Source organism: Labrus mixtus, chromosome 7 (genome assembly GCF_963584025.1).
Source record: "Labrus mixtus chromosome 7, fLabMix1.1, whole genome shotgun sequence".
NCBI classification, from domain to species: Eukaryota; Metazoa; Chordata; class Actinopteri; order Labriformes; family Labridae; genus Labrus; species Labrus mixtus.
This window is the reverse complement of record NC_083618.1, coordinates 10,705,684-10,725,096: the sequence shown is the minus strand read 5'-3', so window position 1 is coordinate 10,725,096 and position 19,413 is coordinate 10,705,684. Positions and strand designations below refer to the sequence as shown.

Here is a 19,413-nt window from a genome sequence, read left to right as displayed (position 1 = left end):
TGATTATTTCTGAACGTGCAGTTTTTTTTAAACCCTTGCAGACACAAAACCAAAACAATGACAGAAGTGACCTATATTTAAAAACTTAAGATCCTCTTTATCTTATATATATGTCCAATGTTTCCCCATAAATGTGGCTCCTTTGAGAAACAAAATAACCACAAGTAAACAATAGTTCCTCTGCTGTATTCACACTGAAATGAGTCACATTTACTGCAGTGAGTAAGGTCCATACTTCAGTTTGACTATTTATCTGCAGCATGTTTCAGTTTTCTCTGAAGGTGATGCTGGACCATTTATTTTATTATCACCAGTCATGTGAAGTTCACTTCATACTGATGTAGCAGCAATTCCTCCACTTTCCAGATTATTTTCAAAGAAGAGCAGGACTTTTCCTCAACCAACCCCAGACTTCTTAAAGTAGGAATGTTCCAATCAAACCACAGTTGCTGCGATAACGGGTTGAAGTCTGATAAGCTCTGCTCTGTAAGATGATTCTAAATAATCTTTATACAATCAGTCATAATTCCCTCCCTCTGCATAATCAGGCTACTTCATTGTTCTAGTGAAAGTTGGATTAACTTTTATTGTGTCATCATTTCATCTAGACTATTACATACACTGGTGTTATTATTGTAACCATTATTCCTGCTCATTAATTCACCTTTTTATTCTATAATTTTTTGTAATAAATATTCATCTAAAGCCAAGTGTTAAGTTTGTGTCATTCTATGAGGAAGGAAATAAATCCCTCATGGAGAATTTAACAACTCAGGTTGTGAGATTGATAAATCTTTAATTTCATATTCTACGCTGTGTTCGTAACTAATTCTGAGTGATAAAATATTGTATTGCAAGCAGACACAAGTGGTGACCCATATTCCTATCGAGAACAAAGCTTGTGATTTTTTTTTATTCACAAACATTGTGTTTGCTCCACTTTGACAGTTTCATATTTTTCAGTATTTTTTCACATTTTTGTGCCAGAAAAATTTGAATATAAAATCTAAAACCAGTAAATTAAGATCCACAGCTTCACAGACTGCAGCCTGAAGCCTTTACATTTAACAGTGTCTACGTGTTAAAAGTAGAGTAAGGGTCCAATCTGTTAATTGTTAGCAGTTAAAATGTACAGTGTATCTGTCGATAAAGTCAGAGATATACTAATACATGAGAACGATCTGTTCCTTGACACACACTTTACACACAGCTGAGTGTAGAACATGTTTTATCATCTCTTTGGGCCCTAAAATTCAGTCTATCTAGAACAGGATTTGAACATTTCTGCAGTTTGAACTTCAACAAACATCTCATAGTTTGTATATTCTTAATAACACCAATCATCAGAATTAGGAAAACAAGTGGTCAACCAGATCCAACGTTGCAATTTCAGTTTTCCACTCAAAGCCTTCAGACAGTGAACCACACATGCTGCATCATTTATTGCACGTATTATGTGATACAGTATAAGTTAAGTGCTCTAGTTTATCCTGGCAGCACCAATATAGCAACCCTATGATACTTAACTCTGTTGGAGTCACAAAAGTCTGATAAATTATTACAACTTGTTTCTATTCAGACAATTATTGTTTTCACATTTAATTGTTCTGCATAGAATAAAAACGTTTTCTGTTTCTGCTCTGCTTTGATAACAGATACAAATTCTCCATGAGGAGCAGTCAAGATGCAATCCACATCCTGAAGTTGATTTTATTTTTTTGGGGGGCTTTTTTTGTGCCTTTAATGTAGAGATAGGACAGTGGATAGAGTCGGAAATCAGGGGGAGAGAGAGTGGGGAATGACATGGGGGAAAGAGGCCACAGGTGGGGGGCGAACCCGGGCCGCCCGCTTGAGACGACAGCCTCCATACATGGGGCGCGCGCACTAACCACTGCGCCCCTGAAGTTGATTTTAGAGTTTAAATCTGAGGTAGCTTGACAAACGTAATACAGGGAATCCAGACTGAATGTCCTTGACAGTCAGAGAGGCTGAATGACTGACAGCACCTCACCACAGCGGCCGCTCACTTTCAGCTGGGCCAGGTGGTCTGCCCTCGTCGACCCAATGTTCAGGATGGCAACCGGTATTTTTCTATCACTTGCTGCCAGTAAAAACCTGTATCCCGAATAAACCTTGGGATTAACAGAGAGGGACACAATTAAAAATGAAATTCCAGAAGAAGTTCTTACTTTGAACAATGTGTTTCATGTATCAATAAAACCTACCTGTAACGACGAGCCCACAACAAGCACAGCGTCCGACTCTGCCAGTCTGTCGTGCACAAACTGTACCGTTGCTTTGTTCACAGTGTCTCCGAAAAATGTGACCTCAGGTTTTAGTGATCCTCCACAGTCCTCGCAGGATGGGACCCGGAAATGGAGGACCTGCTCGTCGTCTAAGAAGACGTCACCATCAGGAGCCACTCCGCCCGCCTGTGCACGCCAGGCTGGGTTCAGAGCTAAAAAACGTTTCTGGAGCGCCGCCCTCGCTGAGATGGCACCACAGCCCAGACACATCACCCTGAGGACAGATATAGAATACGAATCCTTACATTCAATCTTTTAATGAATGTTACAGGATAGGCAAAGGGATGGTGTAGCTTTTCATTTTCCATGAATACCTGACCAAACACAAATGAGACTCTAATCCCAACATACTATAAGCACATAATCATGATGAGATACTGTATATCAGACTCTCACCTGTGGGCACAGCCGTGGAGCTCAGTCAGTCTCTTCTGCCCTGCCTTTGAATGAAGAGCATCCACATTCTGTGTAACCACCCAGTGTAGCTTACCTCTCTCCTCCCATCTCTGCAGGATCATGTGTGCAGAGTTAGGTTGATGGGAGGAGAACTGCGGCCATCCGACAAAGTTTCTAGCCCAGTAGCGCTGACGGGACTTTGCACTGCGGACAAACTCTGCATGTTGCATTGGTCGTCTGTCAGTGCGAGCATACAGCCCGACCCCCTCTGAACGGTAATCTGGGATGCCTGACTCAGTGGAGAGCCCTGCTCCAGTGATGACAAACAGGCGTGTTGATCGGGACACAAAGTCCTGCAGCAGCTTACGGGAGGTAGAATCCGTGGAGCTGCAGACGGGGACAAAGTTCACCACACCTGCAGATGTTGAAGATGACCTCCTGACAGGTGCTGGGTGAAGGTAGAGGATCTGCCATAGCGATCTCATCTACGAAATGACAACATAGAATTACTGACTGAATGCAATATAATTCTCAGCAAGAATTGTAGTGAATAGTGAATTGTCCCGATTTTGTTATATTTTCTAAATACTTCTCTATTTTATTGTTTTAAGGTTTGTATGTAATTTTCAATTTGGGTAAAATATATTTGTGATAGATTGTATTTTTACTTTGTTATAGTAAAAATTTTTTAACTTTCTTTAATTGTTTAGTGAGGTTTTGAGATAAGACCTCAGGGTGTTCTACCTTCCCTTACTGGTTTGACTCTTCTTTCAACAATGTGCAAATAAACTAAACTAAACTAATCAAATATTGAAGTAAATATTATTTTGCAATCATTTCTTCTTCAGAGGGGCGACAGCATGTCACTACTAAGACTACATGTCTACACTTACTACAATTTGTAACAATATTTGGCCTGTACTGTGATTATGTGCGTAAATGTCAACGAAATGAAAACATTATAACATAGCAAGAGGTCAAATACAGTACTTTCCAAAAGTGCGCGTCTAGCTAACGTATTAATGTCATCTAACTTTGTTCGGGTACGCCAGCTAGCTACTATACCTTATTTTTGAGTAACGAAGATAAATACAGGTTAACCTTACTGTAGTGGCTATGCATCGGGAGCTACAAAGTGTTCGCTCAATAACATGTCAGAGCACAACAAAGTGATATAACACGGGAACCTCTTTTCTTTTTACTTCAGTGACAGTAAAAGGAAATGCCAGTTAAGACGTAACACCAAACACATCTGCGGTGTGTTCTGGGAGATGTAGTCAAAGATTTTAATCTCAAGGTTGCCTTGCCAGCAGTGTCCAAACATCATCAATCTATATGCTACTCAAACTTTGTTAAATTGTATATTTTTGTAAGAACGAAATATAGCCTTAATTAATATAATTAATATAATTATTATTAATAATAATAATAATTAATAATTAAGTTATTCATGAAAGTTATGTGCAAACACTACAACACATCATAATAATCCACACCTATGTGTTTTTAAAAAATCTTTTCTCATGTTGTTGTTTTTTTTTTATATATATTTTTTATATCATACTGTATGTAATAATGATAAATAATATTTAATGTCAATTGTTGCTGCAGCATGTCAGTTCAGCAGGTAGTCTCGCTCACAGACTCAGACAGGTAGCAGTGTGTGGCTGAGTCATAGACTGCTGAAGTGACTATAGACTCTATAGAGCAGGAATGTCAAACTTGGGTTGGGGGCAGGCTTTGTCCAACATAAAAATGACTCAACACATGGAGAAATAGGCTGCTAGCTGTTTTATTGATTTAAATCATTTGATTCAAGATACTGGTGCCAATCACTGAGTGCATGTTAAGACAACAAATGTCAATTACATTAAGCAGAGAGGTTAACAGCAGCAAAACAAGTCAGATAAAATATTATATCCTTGAAAGATATAAAAAAAATCTCATTCTCCAATTTGATAGGCATTCACTTATTATGAATATATTTAAGACTGCAGGTTGCAGCTATAAAACACAAAATGTCTTTACTTGCAAACTGCATGTTGGCACATGAAAACAAGTGATCAGGAAAACAATTTCACCTCTGGGTGACCTATAGTTCATGTGTAAATAAAATCAGTACTATTATTTTAATCAGGGCTTAAATCAGTCAGGAGATGCCAGATGGAAATCATCGGCATTAGTAGGCTGTCTTGGATCAGATTCACTGGGTCTCTTTGATTAGGCCTATAAGAGGGCCTCTGATTTAGCATGAGTGGATTTTCAACGCTCTATTTGTCAAACTAGAAGGCAAGTAAACTGTGTTGCACTTGAACCATATATTATTATCTAACTGAGGCTTGTGTTTACAAGACACCGTATAGACATATCTAATTCAAGATAATTCATAATTTGTATTAATAATTAATATTACAAATTACTGAAGAAGAAAAAACACATTGGTCAATTTCTACTGATTTATTAGTAATGTTGGTATAAAGGTGGGGAATTAAATCTTTGGTGTTCTCTGCAAACTTTGCTACACAAAAAGTAATAAATGATTCCCACTGATTGTTAAAATGAAACAACTCTGCTCTCAAACTTCATCATAACTGAGTCTTTTTGATTATTTTTATTTACAAACAACAAAATGACAAGATTCAATCATGTCAATTTTATACAGAGGTACAAAGCAGCATCACACATTGTCAAAGGTGACCTGAACAAATGCCAGGAAAGGTACAGCATTAATGTAATAAAGTCATGACGAGAGGTGTAGACTGAGATGAAATGATTTCCAAGCTTACTGTTTCATAAAATGTGTAATACTCCACTTGTTATGATCGGAATTCATTCATAGAAAACCTGAAATTACTCAGAAGACCCTTTTAAAGTCAAAGAGTCATGAAAGGGGTGACAGAACGGTTCTTGAAACTGTCAGAACAATGGCCTCACCATTATCTTTTACAAAACAGACACAGTATTACAAATGTCATAAAAAGGTTTGAGTATAAATCCAGGGCTCTGGTATCAAATATTGTTGTTGGATGCTTATTGGTTTCTAATTGACGTAGACAATCTTACTAGCTCTTATCATTTCCTAGCCTCCAAATTGATAAACAACTGAAAAGACAGTAGAGAGTGACAATCTAATGGGAACATATTTAAAAGCATACTGATGTATTTTATACCCTATTAGCTACCATCACAACAGCTAATGTTAGCATTTAGCCCAATTCCTATAGCTTAAATTGCAACATTGCGGCTAGATAATATAACATGATACAATAGGAAAGTTTCAGGGTCTTTTACTTCCAGGCTTAAAAAAATGTGTCCAGTGAGCTGATGTTTCAGAATTCATTTTTAAACTTTCATATTCCATAGCGAAACTTTGTAAAACAGTGCTATCATCTAAAGGGGTTTGAATGGTATACAATCAGCCGTGGTCTAAAAGGTAGGAGTTATCAAATATGTTGGGTTTTTTTTGCAATGAGATATGGCTGAATGTCCCTTCAGTTTTCACTTGAATAATCGTTGGAAGTGTTTTCATTTGTCAGAGTTTCTGTTACCTCGAGCCCAGTAGCACAATATTTAAACTGCATTCAGCTTACCAAATAATCGCCATCTGAATAATAACAATTTCATGAAGGGTAGATGATAAAGAAGGATCCCCTAAGTGGACAGCTCAGAGGTCAGTAATATCATCATCAGTCCAGTCTTGTGGATACATCCCTGCTGAATTAGATTCTTCCGTCCAATATGCAGTGGCTTGAGACCAAACATCACCATCACAATAAACAGCACAGGGTGACTGTAGGGGCTCTTCAGACTCCATGTCCATTGTCCAACAGTATCTAACATCACCTGTGGGGAAAGTTGTTGCACCACCATCTCTGCCAGGGATGCCTCTACCAACAGTCCAAGAGGGGATAGGAGCTGTAAAAAGACCTCCTGCCACTAGCTGTTCGTGATGGATGGCATTGTTAACGTTGTGTCTAAGGTTGATAGGAGATGGAGGACCTATGTCAAATTCTATGAGTGAAAGAATGCAATCGCGCTCACTAACTTTTTTTTGCCACAATATTGCAGCCTGAGAGTCAGAGGAGCTGGTGTTGCAACGAGGATCCGTTTTGTATTCTGGTGTAATGGTTGATGGTTGATCATCATACGGACACATTGTGCTATTGTTGAATCCTGTTCTTGTAAGGTTATACATTGCCCAGTTGCTTGGCATGAGGTCTTCCCATGTTTTCTCAGATTTTGTTAATGGACCTTTCTGTATGCGGGCCAAGAGAGAACCCCACAAGCTTTTCCCATCAAGATTTTTAGATGTCTCACTTCTACTCTGCCCAGGATCACCCCTTGATTGAACCATAGAGGGCGTCCAGAAGATCCAGGATCCAAGGACAAGCAAAGAAAACCCCCAGGATACCTCAAGAATTCTGGCAGAAAACTGACTAAGCCACCAGCCCCAGCCAAAGTGCCTCCAGTTCCCCAGTAGTCCATAAAGCCAAAAGAGACTATGCATCTGAAGGCTGCAGCATAGAACCCCCAGGAAGGCGGAAACTGCTGTAACTCGCTTTGCTCGCCTTTCAATCCTCTGTGAAGGAACCCACTGAGGGACAGAGGACCTGAGAAAGGGAGGTAAATGAGAAAATGACTTAATGAGGATTACAATGCAAAATGGGAGGCCCCAGCAGAGGGAAAGTGTCTGTAGCAAAAGAGGGAGAGCAGGGGACAAAGTTTGAGAGAAAAGGTCCGCCACAAGTAATGAAGTACATATTGATATAGCCAGCACTCCAACCACCCACGGGCGCTGCAGCTTCAGAGGGAAAAGCATCAGATTCAACCCTCTGAGTGCGACTAGAGCTAGAGTAACCTGTGCCCACAGGAGGAGCTGAAGGGGAACATTATGCAGTGCTGCCAGAGTCGCTCGAGACAGGACCTGACGGGTGCCGTAAGGATCTAGTAGAAGGAGGACACCCCGCAGAGTACCACTCAGGATCAGAAGCATATTCGCCTGGATCAGGGCATCACAGAAGGGACGAGGACGAGTGCATGCGCCAGCTGTTCCTATAATCGCCAATACTGCTATCAATATGAAAAGACTTGCTGATCCAAAGACATGCAGCTCCCAGGCAAATGCCAGTGTGCGCCTCATATCCTCCCAAAGCAGATTGGTGCCATTAAAGTTTGTAAAAACAACACAAGGACCGAGAACACATGATACCCCAGGTCCTGACAAGTCCTGCTTGGTTAGGGACGTAAATTTGTTGTTTTGAACTGGATGTTTAGGGCTTTTCCAAGCTGAAAATTAGGGACAAGGAGAGAAAGAAACACAGAAAGTTTGTTTAATGAAATGGATTTGCTAATGTAGAGAATTTCCAAAAAACATTGAATTTTCATTTTGAAGAACTATCGGGATTCTATGGTTTACAATATGTCTTGACCTTAATCTACTGTCAAATGTTGACTTACGATCCAGAAGGTCTTCATCAACTTTGGATGATTGTCTCTTCTCCAACTGTTCTTCAGCTGCAGAGAGGCTGTCTTCTATGAGAGCTCCCTCTGAGATAATGTGCACACTGGAATGAGTATTAGCCTTGTCCTCTCCTGGGTCACCAGCCTCTGAGTGGAGTAGAATGAGATCCTGTGTTTTAGTTAATGTGATTTCTGGTCCAGAAGGGTTTTCATTGCCGACTTGATTATGCTCCTCTGGATTGATATGACTGATGAGCTTCAATGCTGTACCATCTCCAGTAAGTCCACTGCCCTCCAAAGAGTCGCCTATGCTCTCTGAATGTAAGATATCTTTACTGGTCAAGATGAATGGGTCATTGATGTATCCGTCTGGGATTCCATACATTTGGCTATGATCAGATTTGTCCGGTAAATTTGCAGCTTGAATAATGCTTCCAAGTGATGAGAGAGATAGTGTTAGCGTAATATAGAGCAAAGAAGAAAGTCCCATTTTTGTTGAAAAATCCAAAGACCTGTAGAACAGCATGGAAGAGGAACGGTTCATCTATGCTTCCGACAACTGCACGAGCTGAAATAAAGACTTTAGAGGTAGAGAGTCAAACAGATTCCCAGTTAATTAATCTCGTGCTTCAATCCTAAGGAGGGTAATTCCCACGTGCGCAGTCACGCAATGTGCAATGTAGCGACCTATCAAACCATTACTAAAAGTGATTCCCCAACATTACCAAAACAATATCTCATTGCCAAAACAGTATCTCCCAGAGCCTTAGTGCCTATAACTTAAGCAAAGACTAACAAATGATCGATTAAAGTTGATAATTCAGATGTACCTGTTAAGCCTTTTAGTGATCTGCTTCCTGTTAGTGTGTTGTGTGCAATCTGATTTCTGATGTTGTGCATAAAGAGCATTACAGTGAGTGCACACATTGGATTTAAGGCTATGTTTACAGCCATCTAGCCTGGAAGCATATGTCTCATTCCTATTACTGCACCAGCTGGTTACTTGGCAGCCTCCCATCCTGATGGCACCTGCAGAAAATGGTCCAAACTACCAGGAGACTATTCTACAAATGGAGCCTGAATAAAGGCCTTGCAGGTTATTGTATTTACATATTTAGATTACAAATGTGAAGACATGTTTTAGTTGACTTTCTATTAATACAAGACAACAAGCCTCATCTGCATCTTTCTGCAACAGATGCGTCAAGGTAAATCCGTTCTCTAAAGGATTACATGAAGATTCTTACAGTACCACAAAGTGAGATGAAGTCATAATGGGAGGCCAATAGGCACTAGCATGCTTGGATTTTTGGTTTTATGTTCATATAAGCTATGATATAAATACTATATGTTAAAATGAATTTGCAAGCCCTGTGACTTCCCAAGATTATTTCTCTGATGTTTTCTTTTTTGAGCAGTCCGTATAAACATGAGTTGATACCATATTCATTTATATTTATACATGTGCATAAATACCGGCAACAACCCCACCAGATATCCCTGGCAAAATCACAGATAGTCTGCACTGAGTGTGGGAATTAACTCTTTGCTATCCAGTGTGTAAAGGAGATATCCTATTCACACAGTACATCTGTGCTGGTCCACCTTAAGATGGGCGAGAGGCAGTTTGTTGTGGGGAGAACAGGGGGAGGCCCTCAGTAGCACATGCCTGGCTCTTTAAGGCAGACTGGGGAAGTTAAAATGTGTTAAAGGTACACGCATTCAAATTGTTTTATCTAGCATCAACACCCCATGCTGCTCAGCCTTTTACTACTGTTTCATTCTATGAATGTGTAACTGTCCGTTTCAACTAATCTGTTAGTGAGTCCCGTGCCACAGACTAAAAGTCATAGTGATACAGTTGCACTAAGTGGAGGAAGTATGACAAATGAGGTGATTTGTCTAGCTTTTTTCGAGAATTTCATCCACAATGCTTTGGTATTGTGACCGAAATAGATCATCATACAACCAAAATATGAAGTTAATTGTATTTAATTAAATAGCCTTAGATAAATAGCTTTATGCATTACCTATCTACATGACCTGTGCATGTTTTACTGCTGCTAGTTCCCTGCAATACAGAAAACAGTAGGTTATAAAAGAAATAAAATGTAAATGCAATATCACATCAAGGTAGCCCAGTCTTCTTTTTAGGGATTTTAACAAACTACTGAATAATAAGGCACAATTACAACATGTTGCATGGGGTAGCATTTGCATGTCTAAATATCATTTCAGTTTTACACATAGAGCCTTACACATACTGAATGTGTAAAGATGGGATCTCTTGTTAAGGGGACACTGATAGGCCTGTAAACAGAGCTGCAGTCTGCGGAGGAATCGCGCAGTTATCGTGGCCTGTACCTTCAATATTCTCTGAACTCTGAATTAAAAAAAAGTGATTTTTTTTTTTTGTATGTTTCGCTGTTTAGTGAAGCCAATAGTGATAAACCCCGCTCGGGATCCAGTTTGTATGAATCGATGTGTGGTTTCCTGGAGCTGGGAAACGTGTTTTACAACGAGGATGCTGACTGGATCTCCCTCTGAAAACAAGCAGACGTCAGACCTTCGCCCGCCCGCTGCTGCTCTTAACATTTTTATCGCAACATAATCACAACATTGTTTGCTGGATATCACTGCTGCACTTACTATGTAGCACAGTTAACGACACGCTGCTGGTCGCTGTTCCATGTTTATCGGATTTTTTTTGTTTTAAACACCGTGCCTTGGCGGAAAGGAGAGGATTTCGTTTTATTTAAGGTAGCATGACAGGATCCACACTCGTCAAGCTAGCTAGCCAGCTAAGGCTAGCACAATGATTAGCTAGCGTCATGTTATTTCAACGGGACGACTTTTTAATGTTTGATATCGTATTATGAGAACTAAATACACAGCCTAGATTCATAATATAAAGTAGATGTGTAAACTGTTGGTCAACTTTGTTTAAAATATTTCACCGCTGTTAGCCAGCCAGCGCTATGATAACACAGTGCCATGCTAACATTTTGTAGTTAGCATGCTAACCACTAGCTGTAACGTAGACGCTATTATTAAGCAAGCAGCTAAAACTGGTCAAACAATTATTAATATGGACTCATAAATAATTTAATCAAACACGTCTTTAAAAGTAAAAACAACTTAGACTTAGCTGTAAGCCCCAAAAGTAGCTGCTTCGTTGATTAAAGTGTAGCTCAGTCATTGTAAGAGAAGCACTGTCTTCTGCTTTTAATGTTTTAATGTGTCGATTGTTTTGGATTCACATGTAGTTTGTTGCCTTGCTTTTATAATTGTCGATGACGTTAGAACACTAAATGTTGTTCACGAGTGTATACGTGTTTGTGATGACACCTACTCTTGTTTAAGACTTGATAATGTGCTCAAATGTTTGTAAATGTCTGCTTCCAGGTCCTTTGACGATGAATGAGCAGGAGAGTGGGGTGGTCTCCTTTGATGAGTATGTGCGGCAGAAGGCCCGCACTGTTCCTCAGCACAGGATGAAGGAGTTCCTGGAGTCTCTCGCTAAGGGCCCAGAGGTGCTGCAGGAGTTCAGCCAGCAGGGAGGGGCACCCACCACAACCACCACCACTACAGCCATGGTGTACCAACAGCAGGGTGCCAATTGTATCTACACAGACAGCACAGAGGTGGCAGGCTCTCTCTTAGAGCTGGCTTGTCCGGTAAGAGAAGTTACACCTTTCTGTTAAGGCTGTTTGTTTTTTAACGATGTCGTTGGCAGCAGCTCAGTCTGTAGGGACTTGGGTTGGGAATCGGAAGGTCCGGAAATTGGCCTGGTAGCTGGAGAGGTGCCAGTCCACTTCCTGAGCACTGCCGAGGTGCCCTTGAGCAAGGCACCAAACCCCCCCACCAGCTCAGGAGCGCCCCCTCACTCTGAGACCTCTCCATTAGTGCATGTCCACAGGATCCTGTTTGTGCATGTGTGTGTAGCATGTTTACTAGACATAGAGTGTAAAAAAACAAATTTCCCCTCGCAGGATCAATAAAGTATAAATTGTTATTATTATGAAAAACCTCACTATGCTGCACTTCACGTTATATGTTTACAGCAGGTACAGGTCACCTCGGCAGGGATTTCACCTCACATGGCTGTGCATCAGGAGTCGGAACAGCAGCTTCAAGTGCAAGTGAGTTTTTAAGCCATTGTCCGTTTGTCTTTTTAACTCATACTTGGTTTACATTCACGAGGCAGAACGGGGTTGCGGGTCCATTAGTATATTTGCTACTTACTGTCAAGAGGACAACAAAAAAAGAAGGCAGTCTGGTTCAGTTAATTTTTGTTAGAGTAAAGTAGCAACTGCCCCCACTCCCCTCTACCACTGAACTTGTGTCAGTAGCCCTTTTCACAGTGCAATTCCAAAACAGCTCCGTAACAAAGCTCATCTGTCATTAAGCCTTTCAACATTCATTTTTATTCTGCAAAGGTGTGATAATGGTGTCCCAGTCTGGGAAATCACATTGTGTTACGAGAACATGGTACAGCATACACTCAGACATGCGCGCACACACACACAGCGCTGTTCTACCCTGCTGGCTCCACCAATCCCGTCCCATCCTTTTAAGGCCTCTGTTACTTACCCTGAATGCGGGATTTAGGGGGGATCACTTGATCCCCTGATAACGTCTCTGCCTCATTCAAAGTGAAGGCAAAATATCACAGGTGCATGAATATTCTGCCTTGAAACAGCAGTCTGAATAGGGCTTATCTCTGTTCATGTCCTTACATTTCTTAACATGACCAATCCTCTATTGAATATCACATGATAGCCACTACTCTGCTGTGAATTTTCACATTTCTTTAGCATATGTAACTTTCTATGCACGAGACACATTTTATTTGGCATACTTTCATAACCCACTCCAACATGTTGACTACTTGACATGCTCAGTGTTTTTTTCTTTCTTTTCTTTTCTACTCTCCGTCTGTGCCAGGTTCAGATTCAGGAGCAGCAGGGTCACGCAGTGAGCCAGGTTTTTCAGGTGGCTTCTCCCTCCCAGCAGGACCTGCAGGGAATCCAAGCAGCGCATCTTGTTCAGCAGGGGGAGCTCACAGAGGAGCAGCAGCAGCAGGTATACATTTATATTAACAGTCCGCAAATCTAATCCAACCAGATTATCAAGTGCCTCTATGTATTATTGCTGCTTTTCAACTATGTTGACTGTTTTTCACAGATTCAGGCGCAGCTGGTTGCAGCTGTAGCTGGAGGACAACAAATCCAGCTGTCAAGCGGCCAACAAATCCAGCATATTCAGTTGCCAGGTGGCCAGCAAATTCAAATCCAGGCTGGCCAGCAGATTCAACTCCAGGATGGCCAGCACATTCAACTCCAGGATGGCCAGCACTTTCAACTACAGGATGGACAGCAAATTCATTTACAAGGTGGCCAGCATATTCAACTCCAGGATGGCCAACACATTCAGCTACAAGGGGGCCAACAGATCCAGATCCAGACCATTGAGGCCATGTCATCTTCAGAGCAGCAGGATTCTGAAAGGAGGTCTAATGCTATCTCAACTGTTCTCCAGCCTGCCAAGAAACGTAAGGTGGATGTCCCTGTAGCTGTGTCATATGCCGTATCGCAGGGCCAGCAGGTGGCCACTGTTCTAGCCATCCCTCAGGGTCAGCAGCAAAGCTATGTGTCCCTACGACCAGATTTGCTCACTGTTGACAGCGCTCAGCTGTACAGCACTACAGGAACAATCACAGGTCCCACAGGTGAGACCTGGACCATCCCGGTGTACTCTACTCCCCAGCAGCAGGGTGTTACTCACATTGCCATACCACAGGAGACATACAACACAGTACAAGTTGCCACTACCAATGGTAAGGAAAAAATGTCTCCCAGCGCAAGGTCTGCAGAGGTGCAGTCCACCACCACTGGGACACAGGAAGAAATTGTGCAGACCCTTTTCCCAGCGCAGTTCATGAATGGCAACATTCACATCCCTGTGGCAGTGCAGACTGTTGGAGGGTCCTACAACACAACACAATCTGTGCACATATGGGACCCAAATCAACAACAGATCCAGGGAGAGGAGGGACAAGAACAGCAGCTCCATCTACAGGTTTGAACGCAGTCTGTCCTCTGACTAGACCTAGAAGACTGAATGGCTGGCACTCAAATTCTCCTATGCCTTTTGATTGTCCTTACTCAGTGCATTGCTAAATGAATCTTATCTTACAATTATTTATTGATGACTGTGAGCATAATGAGTTAACAGACATCCATCCCTCTAATTAAGAAATGCCGACATTACCTTAAATCTTCCATTTCAAAGTTATTGATAGTGTTTGAAACCTTGTACATATGTCTTGGTGTTTGGCCTCTTGTTGCAAGATACTTTAATTATAAAAATTCTGTTATTTGTACGATTATTTTTTTGTTCTTTAAGGGCAGGAAGAAAAATCTTCTACATTTTAAGAACTTAATTACATTGATCTAGAGGAAGAAGAAGCACATGATCAATAAAAGTCCTCTGAACTCTGTCTTTCCCAGAATATTAACTCTGAAATATTTGTTCTGATGTTTTGCAGGGTCACACAGAGATGGAGGATAATGCCGAACCACCCACAGAGATTCTGGTTCCCATTTCTCTTAAGCCAGAGGAAGGCCTGGAGGTGTGGCGCCTTTGGGCAATGCGAAAAAACGCGGAGCTTAACAAGCAGGAAAAGCCAAAGCTTGCACCCATAGGACGTAAGTCAACTATTAATTTGAACACATCTTCTGCCTCAAATTCAGAAGCAAGCTAACTCTACAGAACTAATGTAACTTTGCCCATCCCTCTGTGGCTGTTTCTAGGCCGTCAGCCGCTGCGTTTTCAGGAGGACTTGGTGTCCAGCGCCGTAGCTGAGCTAAACCTGGCTCTCTCCCTGATGACTCAGGAGGCCCGAGGATCAGAGGATGAACAGTTTGCATCCGACGTTCTATATTATGTTTTCTTGTGTATACAAAAGGTTAGTATCCTCCATGAGTTGTTGTGTGTTGTGCTAGAAGGGCTTTTTTAAAGTTGACCTAACATACATTTCTCCTTGTAGTATCTCTTTGAAAATGGACGTGTGGATGACATTTTCTCTGATCCATATTATACACGTTTTTCTGGGTGTTTACACAAAATCCTGGATGGTTGGAAACCGAGTGTACATCCTTTAGGTGAGCAAAAAAAAAAATCAGCATTATTTACTGTTATTTAGTTGTTTCTTTTGGTGGAAAAAGTACTAACAAAGTTTTTTTCTTCTTAGGTTATATCATTCCAAGTCATGTGACTGAGGAGATGCTTTGGGAGTGTAAACAGCTGGGTGCACATTCACCTGCCACACTGCTCACAACTCTAATGTACTTCAACACAAAGTGAGTAAACGCCTGTTAGAAACCTGAATCTGTTCTGTAAAGTGAGACAAACATGTATTTTAGATATTTTAAATACTGTGCATGTTTCTAAAAAAAATATATCTTTGTCACAGGCATTTCCACCTGGTTACACCTGAACAGCACATGAAAGTAGCCTTCTCAAAGGTCCTGCGACACACGAGGAAGAACCCCACTAACACCAAGGACAAAGCCACCAGTATCCGCCTTCTCAGAGTACAGGGTGCACACAACGCAGGGCAGAAAGGTACTGAACACACTTAGCCTCACGTTAAAGGGCATTTGAAAACAAGTCTCGCTGTTGCTGACGTGTCGTGTTGGGTCTTTTTCAGGGTCTGATGAAATGTATGCAGAGCAGGCCGAAGATCCTGAGAATCCTCTTCGCTGCCCCATTAAACTCTATGACTTTTATCTCTTCAAATGGTGAGTTTTGCTTCTTCACTTAAACACTGCTTTCTAAAAGCACACATGATTGGCCAAACAGCCGACTAGTCACTTAATCACAGCAAGCTATTTTTTTTTTTCTATTAATGATTGTATTAAAAAAAGTTTTACTAAAATGCTGCGACTTGCTTTCCCCGTGCATTTTAGAAGCATTGTCTCAACCCAGAGCTCAATGTGTGCGTGTGTGGAAACGCAGGAGCGCTCAGCTGAGAGAAAGGCTTCATTGTTTGATAGATATTAAAATAGTATTTAAACAGAAGAGGTATTGCATGTTGAAAATAGCAGATAACACTGGTGGCAGCAATGTGACACCTGCACAGTAAGCATTAAAAAGCTTTACAATTTTTTTTAAACATTAATATTTGTGATAATATTCATTAATAAAAAATAAATGGCGGGAAAGCCTGTCTACCTGTAATAAGGGGTTTAACAAGCACTGACATTATTCCCTTAATGTGCTCTTGTTTGACATGGTGGAGGTTGAGGCCTCACTAGACAAGACATGCTATAGAACGCTATAATGAGAGTTTTTGCCTTAAATCAATGCTGCTACTCTATCTTCTTAAACCCTTTTGGTAACAAAATACATTTTTAGTACATACCTATAAAATATTGTGTATCCTCATTTTCTTTGTCGTCTGCAGCCCTCAAAGCGTTAAGGGACGCAATGATGCATACTACATGACTCCAGAGCCTGTGGTGGCACCCAACAGCCCGATGTGGTACTCGTCTCAGCCTCTGAGTAGTCAGCAGGTGGAGCACATGCTGGCCCGTATCATCGTGGTCCGAGAGATCCAGGAAATCCTCAGCGCTGGTCCATGAGCTTAACAGAGAGAACTTTCAACATGAACTAAACTGGACTCGTGGACTTCTTCACTAGTACTTCAGTCACTGACTGTAGACTATGCAGTATCCACCCTTTTCTCTATAAACCTCAATGAACAGCTTCCGAAACAATCATCTTTCTGTTAACTGTCAGCAAAGATTTTTCTCCTCTTAGATGTTCTTTTTTCAGCTGATGGGATGGACAGTTATTTGTCTACTTTTGTAAGCCATTGCCTCTGTAACCTTTGAACTGGCTTGTAAGGGGGAACTTTATCTCTACTGTGCTCCGATGACCTTCTGGCCTGCTGACCTGCCGGAGGTTGTTAATTTTCCTGTAATAGACAGTCTTATCAATTGAGGATATTTAACCCTCACTGCTTAACCTTACAGACCATTATCCACCTTATTTCTCGTCTGAGTCCCATGATACTTTACATCCTACTGGACAGTTACAGGGGACCACTGCTCAAAACTGTTTTTGTATACAGACTGACTGCATTTTGGATCATATATTGATATGTTCAAAACTGAAGAATCTGTGCCTGTTTTCAAAAACAACGTCATTGTTTATGTGGATCATTGTGTGAGTTTGAACCTCCAGATGTTCACAAAGTCAAGTGCTATATTGTAGTGATTCAGGAGATTGGAAACATTTCTCTCAGGTCCAAGCTAATGATTGAAACCCACCTTGAGGATTTTTTGCTAACCTGTTCCTATATGAGTGTGCAGGCGGTTATTAAACGGGACATGCAGATGGAAACATCTTTGTTTAGCTAACAGTATTGATTCTTGTATCAAAGCCATAGAATGTATAAAACCTGGAAGTAGTCTCAGAGACGTCACCCATTTGTTCCTGAAGAGATGTTTTGAAGCCCATCAATGGCGGTCACCATATTGGAAATACTATCTCAAACTAACTTTCAATCAATCGAGTGAGGGATAAGTTGACTTGAGGCAGGCCTTAAGCCTCCTGGCCACAAGCTTCTAAGGTCACCCTGCTTCTAAACTTAGCCTGCCTCTAATGATCTAAATTGATGTATAACCGAGCCTTAATATAATCAATATAGATGAGTAATAAAAAATATTCAGCCCTATATAGTCTTAACCAATAAATAAATAATATTTGGAGACCAAAATGATCTGTCTAGATGAAAAACTAAACCAGGCTTCAAACAGGTTTATTTCTGCTGTAAAATTGAGCACATATGAGGATTTCTTGGCCTTTTCATTTTTTCAACACTGTAGGTTGACTCTTGATCAAAACTCATGTCAAAGGGTTTTAGAAAAAAAAAATGAAGTAATGCACCTGGTGTCATCTGGGAAAATGCCACTATAATTATTACTACTAGCCCTATTCAGACCGCCTGTTCAACATGTGATATTTACCTCCCTGTGATGTCTCACCTTTGCTGTGAATGTCATGGAGGACTACTGGGGGTAGTGAAGTGAACTCCTCTGTACAGGGGCATGTCCAGACTTTTCTTTTTTTGGGGTGGCCCAACTAGGGTACTGACTTATACAGAGGTGGCCTGAAGTGTGATGTGTGCACAAACTCACACAAATAAATATCAATTATGTCATTATTATTATCAATCATATATTCATTTATGAGAAGAGATAATGGCAACATTAGCTTAGTATGTTCAAAGTCACAATTTACAGTACTTAAAAAAGTGCATGCACACTCCTGCGCTGTCTTGAAATGTGTTGGTCCCAAAATGCCAGTTAGTTAATTGAAAATATGACTGTGCATTTTAAAGTGAAAAGTACCATGCTCACTGAAGGCCAGGATCTGTGCTGCGCATCAATAAGAGACTGAAGTGAAAGGTGTGTAGCCCTGTTTTTGTCTGGCAGGAATTTTGATCATGTATCATAGCCTACGCAATTAACTGAAGATGTAGGCTATAGGTGGAGGAGTACCTGCCTTATATTGTGTAGGCAACTCCCTGGAGACATGAACTCCACGATACCTCTGAAGGTGTGCTGAAATATCTGACACCAAGACATTAGAAGCACACCCTTTAAGTCCTGTAAGTGGCGTCCATGGATCAGTCTTGGTATTCAGCACATCCCAGAGGTGCTAGATTGGGTTGGAATCCAGGGAATTTGGAGGCTGAGTCAACACCTTGAACGTTTTGCCACCTTCTTCCATGCTCATATTCCCATTATAGTCGTTTTCAGCAGTCCTATAATAGCTACAACTGTCACCTCTCTATCAGAACTGATAGTACATTTCTGAAATTTGAACACCCCAATTGCTCTTCTGTTTGATCGGACCACACAGACCAGCCTTCACTCTTAATCAACAGACCTTGGCCATCCATGATCCTGCTGCCGGTTTCCCTCTCTTCGGGCTACTTCTCGTAAGCTATGAGCCCTGCAGAACGGGATCACCGTACAAGAGCTGCAGAGGTCGAGATGCACTGAACCAGTCAACCAGCCATCACAATTTATCCCTTGTCAAAGTGGCTCACACCCTCACCCTTCGCCCTTTGTGTTTGTCCTTCCAACACATGAACTTCAAGGACAAAATATTCACCTGCTGCCTAACATACCCCACCCACTGACAGGTGCCAGTGTAAAGAGTTAATCCATGTGAA

The 19,413-nt window shown here is 41.2% G+C and overlaps 3 protein-coding genes across 5 annotated transcripts; 1 reads left to right on the top strand and 2 right to left on the bottom strand.

Annotated features, from left to right (window-relative positions):
• Nucleotides 1-1,211: 1,211 nt before the first annotated feature.
• sirt4 (sirtuin 4) lies at nt 1,212-3,904 on the bottom strand. Of its 2 annotated transcripts, none has more exons than XM_061042832.1 (4): nt 3,768-3,904; nt 2,703-3,187; nt 2,226-2,520; nt 1,212-2,132 (listed from the first exon to the last, which is right to left on the bottom strand). In XM_061042832.1, the coding sequence occupies exons 1-4, from the start codon at nt 3,822-3,824 to the stop codon at nt 1,980-1,982; spliced, it is 990 nt and encodes a 329-aa protein (XP_060898815.1). In that variant the 5' UTR covers nt 3,825-3,904; the 3' UTR covers nt 1,212-1,979. The 2 variants fall into 2 exon arrangements, with proteins under 2 accessions (XP_060898815.1, XP_060898816.1); XM_061042833.1 differs by having other exon boundaries at nt 3,809-3,891.
• Nucleotides 3,905-5,931: 2,027 nt separating this feature from the next.
• Nucleotides 5,932-8,813, bottom strand: LOC132977910 (uncharacterized). Its single transcript, XM_061042830.1, has 2 exons — nt 8,160-8,813; nt 5,932-7,988 (listed from the first exon to the last, which is right to left on the bottom strand). Exons 1-2 carry the CDS (start codon nt 8,704-8,706, stop codon nt 6,367-6,369), a joined length of 2,169 nt encoding a protein of 722 aa, XP_060898813.1. The 5' UTR covers nt 8,707-8,813; the 3' UTR covers nt 5,932-6,366.
• Nucleotides 8,814-10,675: 1,862 nt separating this feature from the next.
• Nucleotides 10,676-17,648, top strand: LOC132977905 (transcriptional regulator QRICH1-like). 2 transcript variants are annotated; one of them, XM_061042826.1, is made up of 12 exons: nt 10,676-10,922; nt 11,568-11,839; nt 12,227-12,304; nt 13,110-13,247; nt 13,350-14,243; nt 14,713-14,872; nt 14,978-15,132; nt 15,214-15,328; nt 15,418-15,526; nt 15,640-15,791; nt 15,877-15,967; nt 16,633-17,648. In XM_061042826.1, exons 2-12 carry the CDS (start codon nt 11,579-11,581, stop codon nt 16,808-16,810), a joined length of 2,331 nt encoding a protein of 776 aa, XP_060898809.1. In that variant the 5' UTR covers nt 10,676-10,922; nt 11,568-11,578; the 3' UTR covers nt 16,811-17,648. The 2 variants fall into 2 exon arrangements, with proteins under 2 accessions (XP_060898809.1, XP_060898808.1); XM_061042825.1 differs by lacking the exon at nt 10,676-10,922 and having other exon boundaries at nt 10,929-11,839.
• Nucleotides 17,649-19,413: the final 1,765 nt, after the last annotated feature.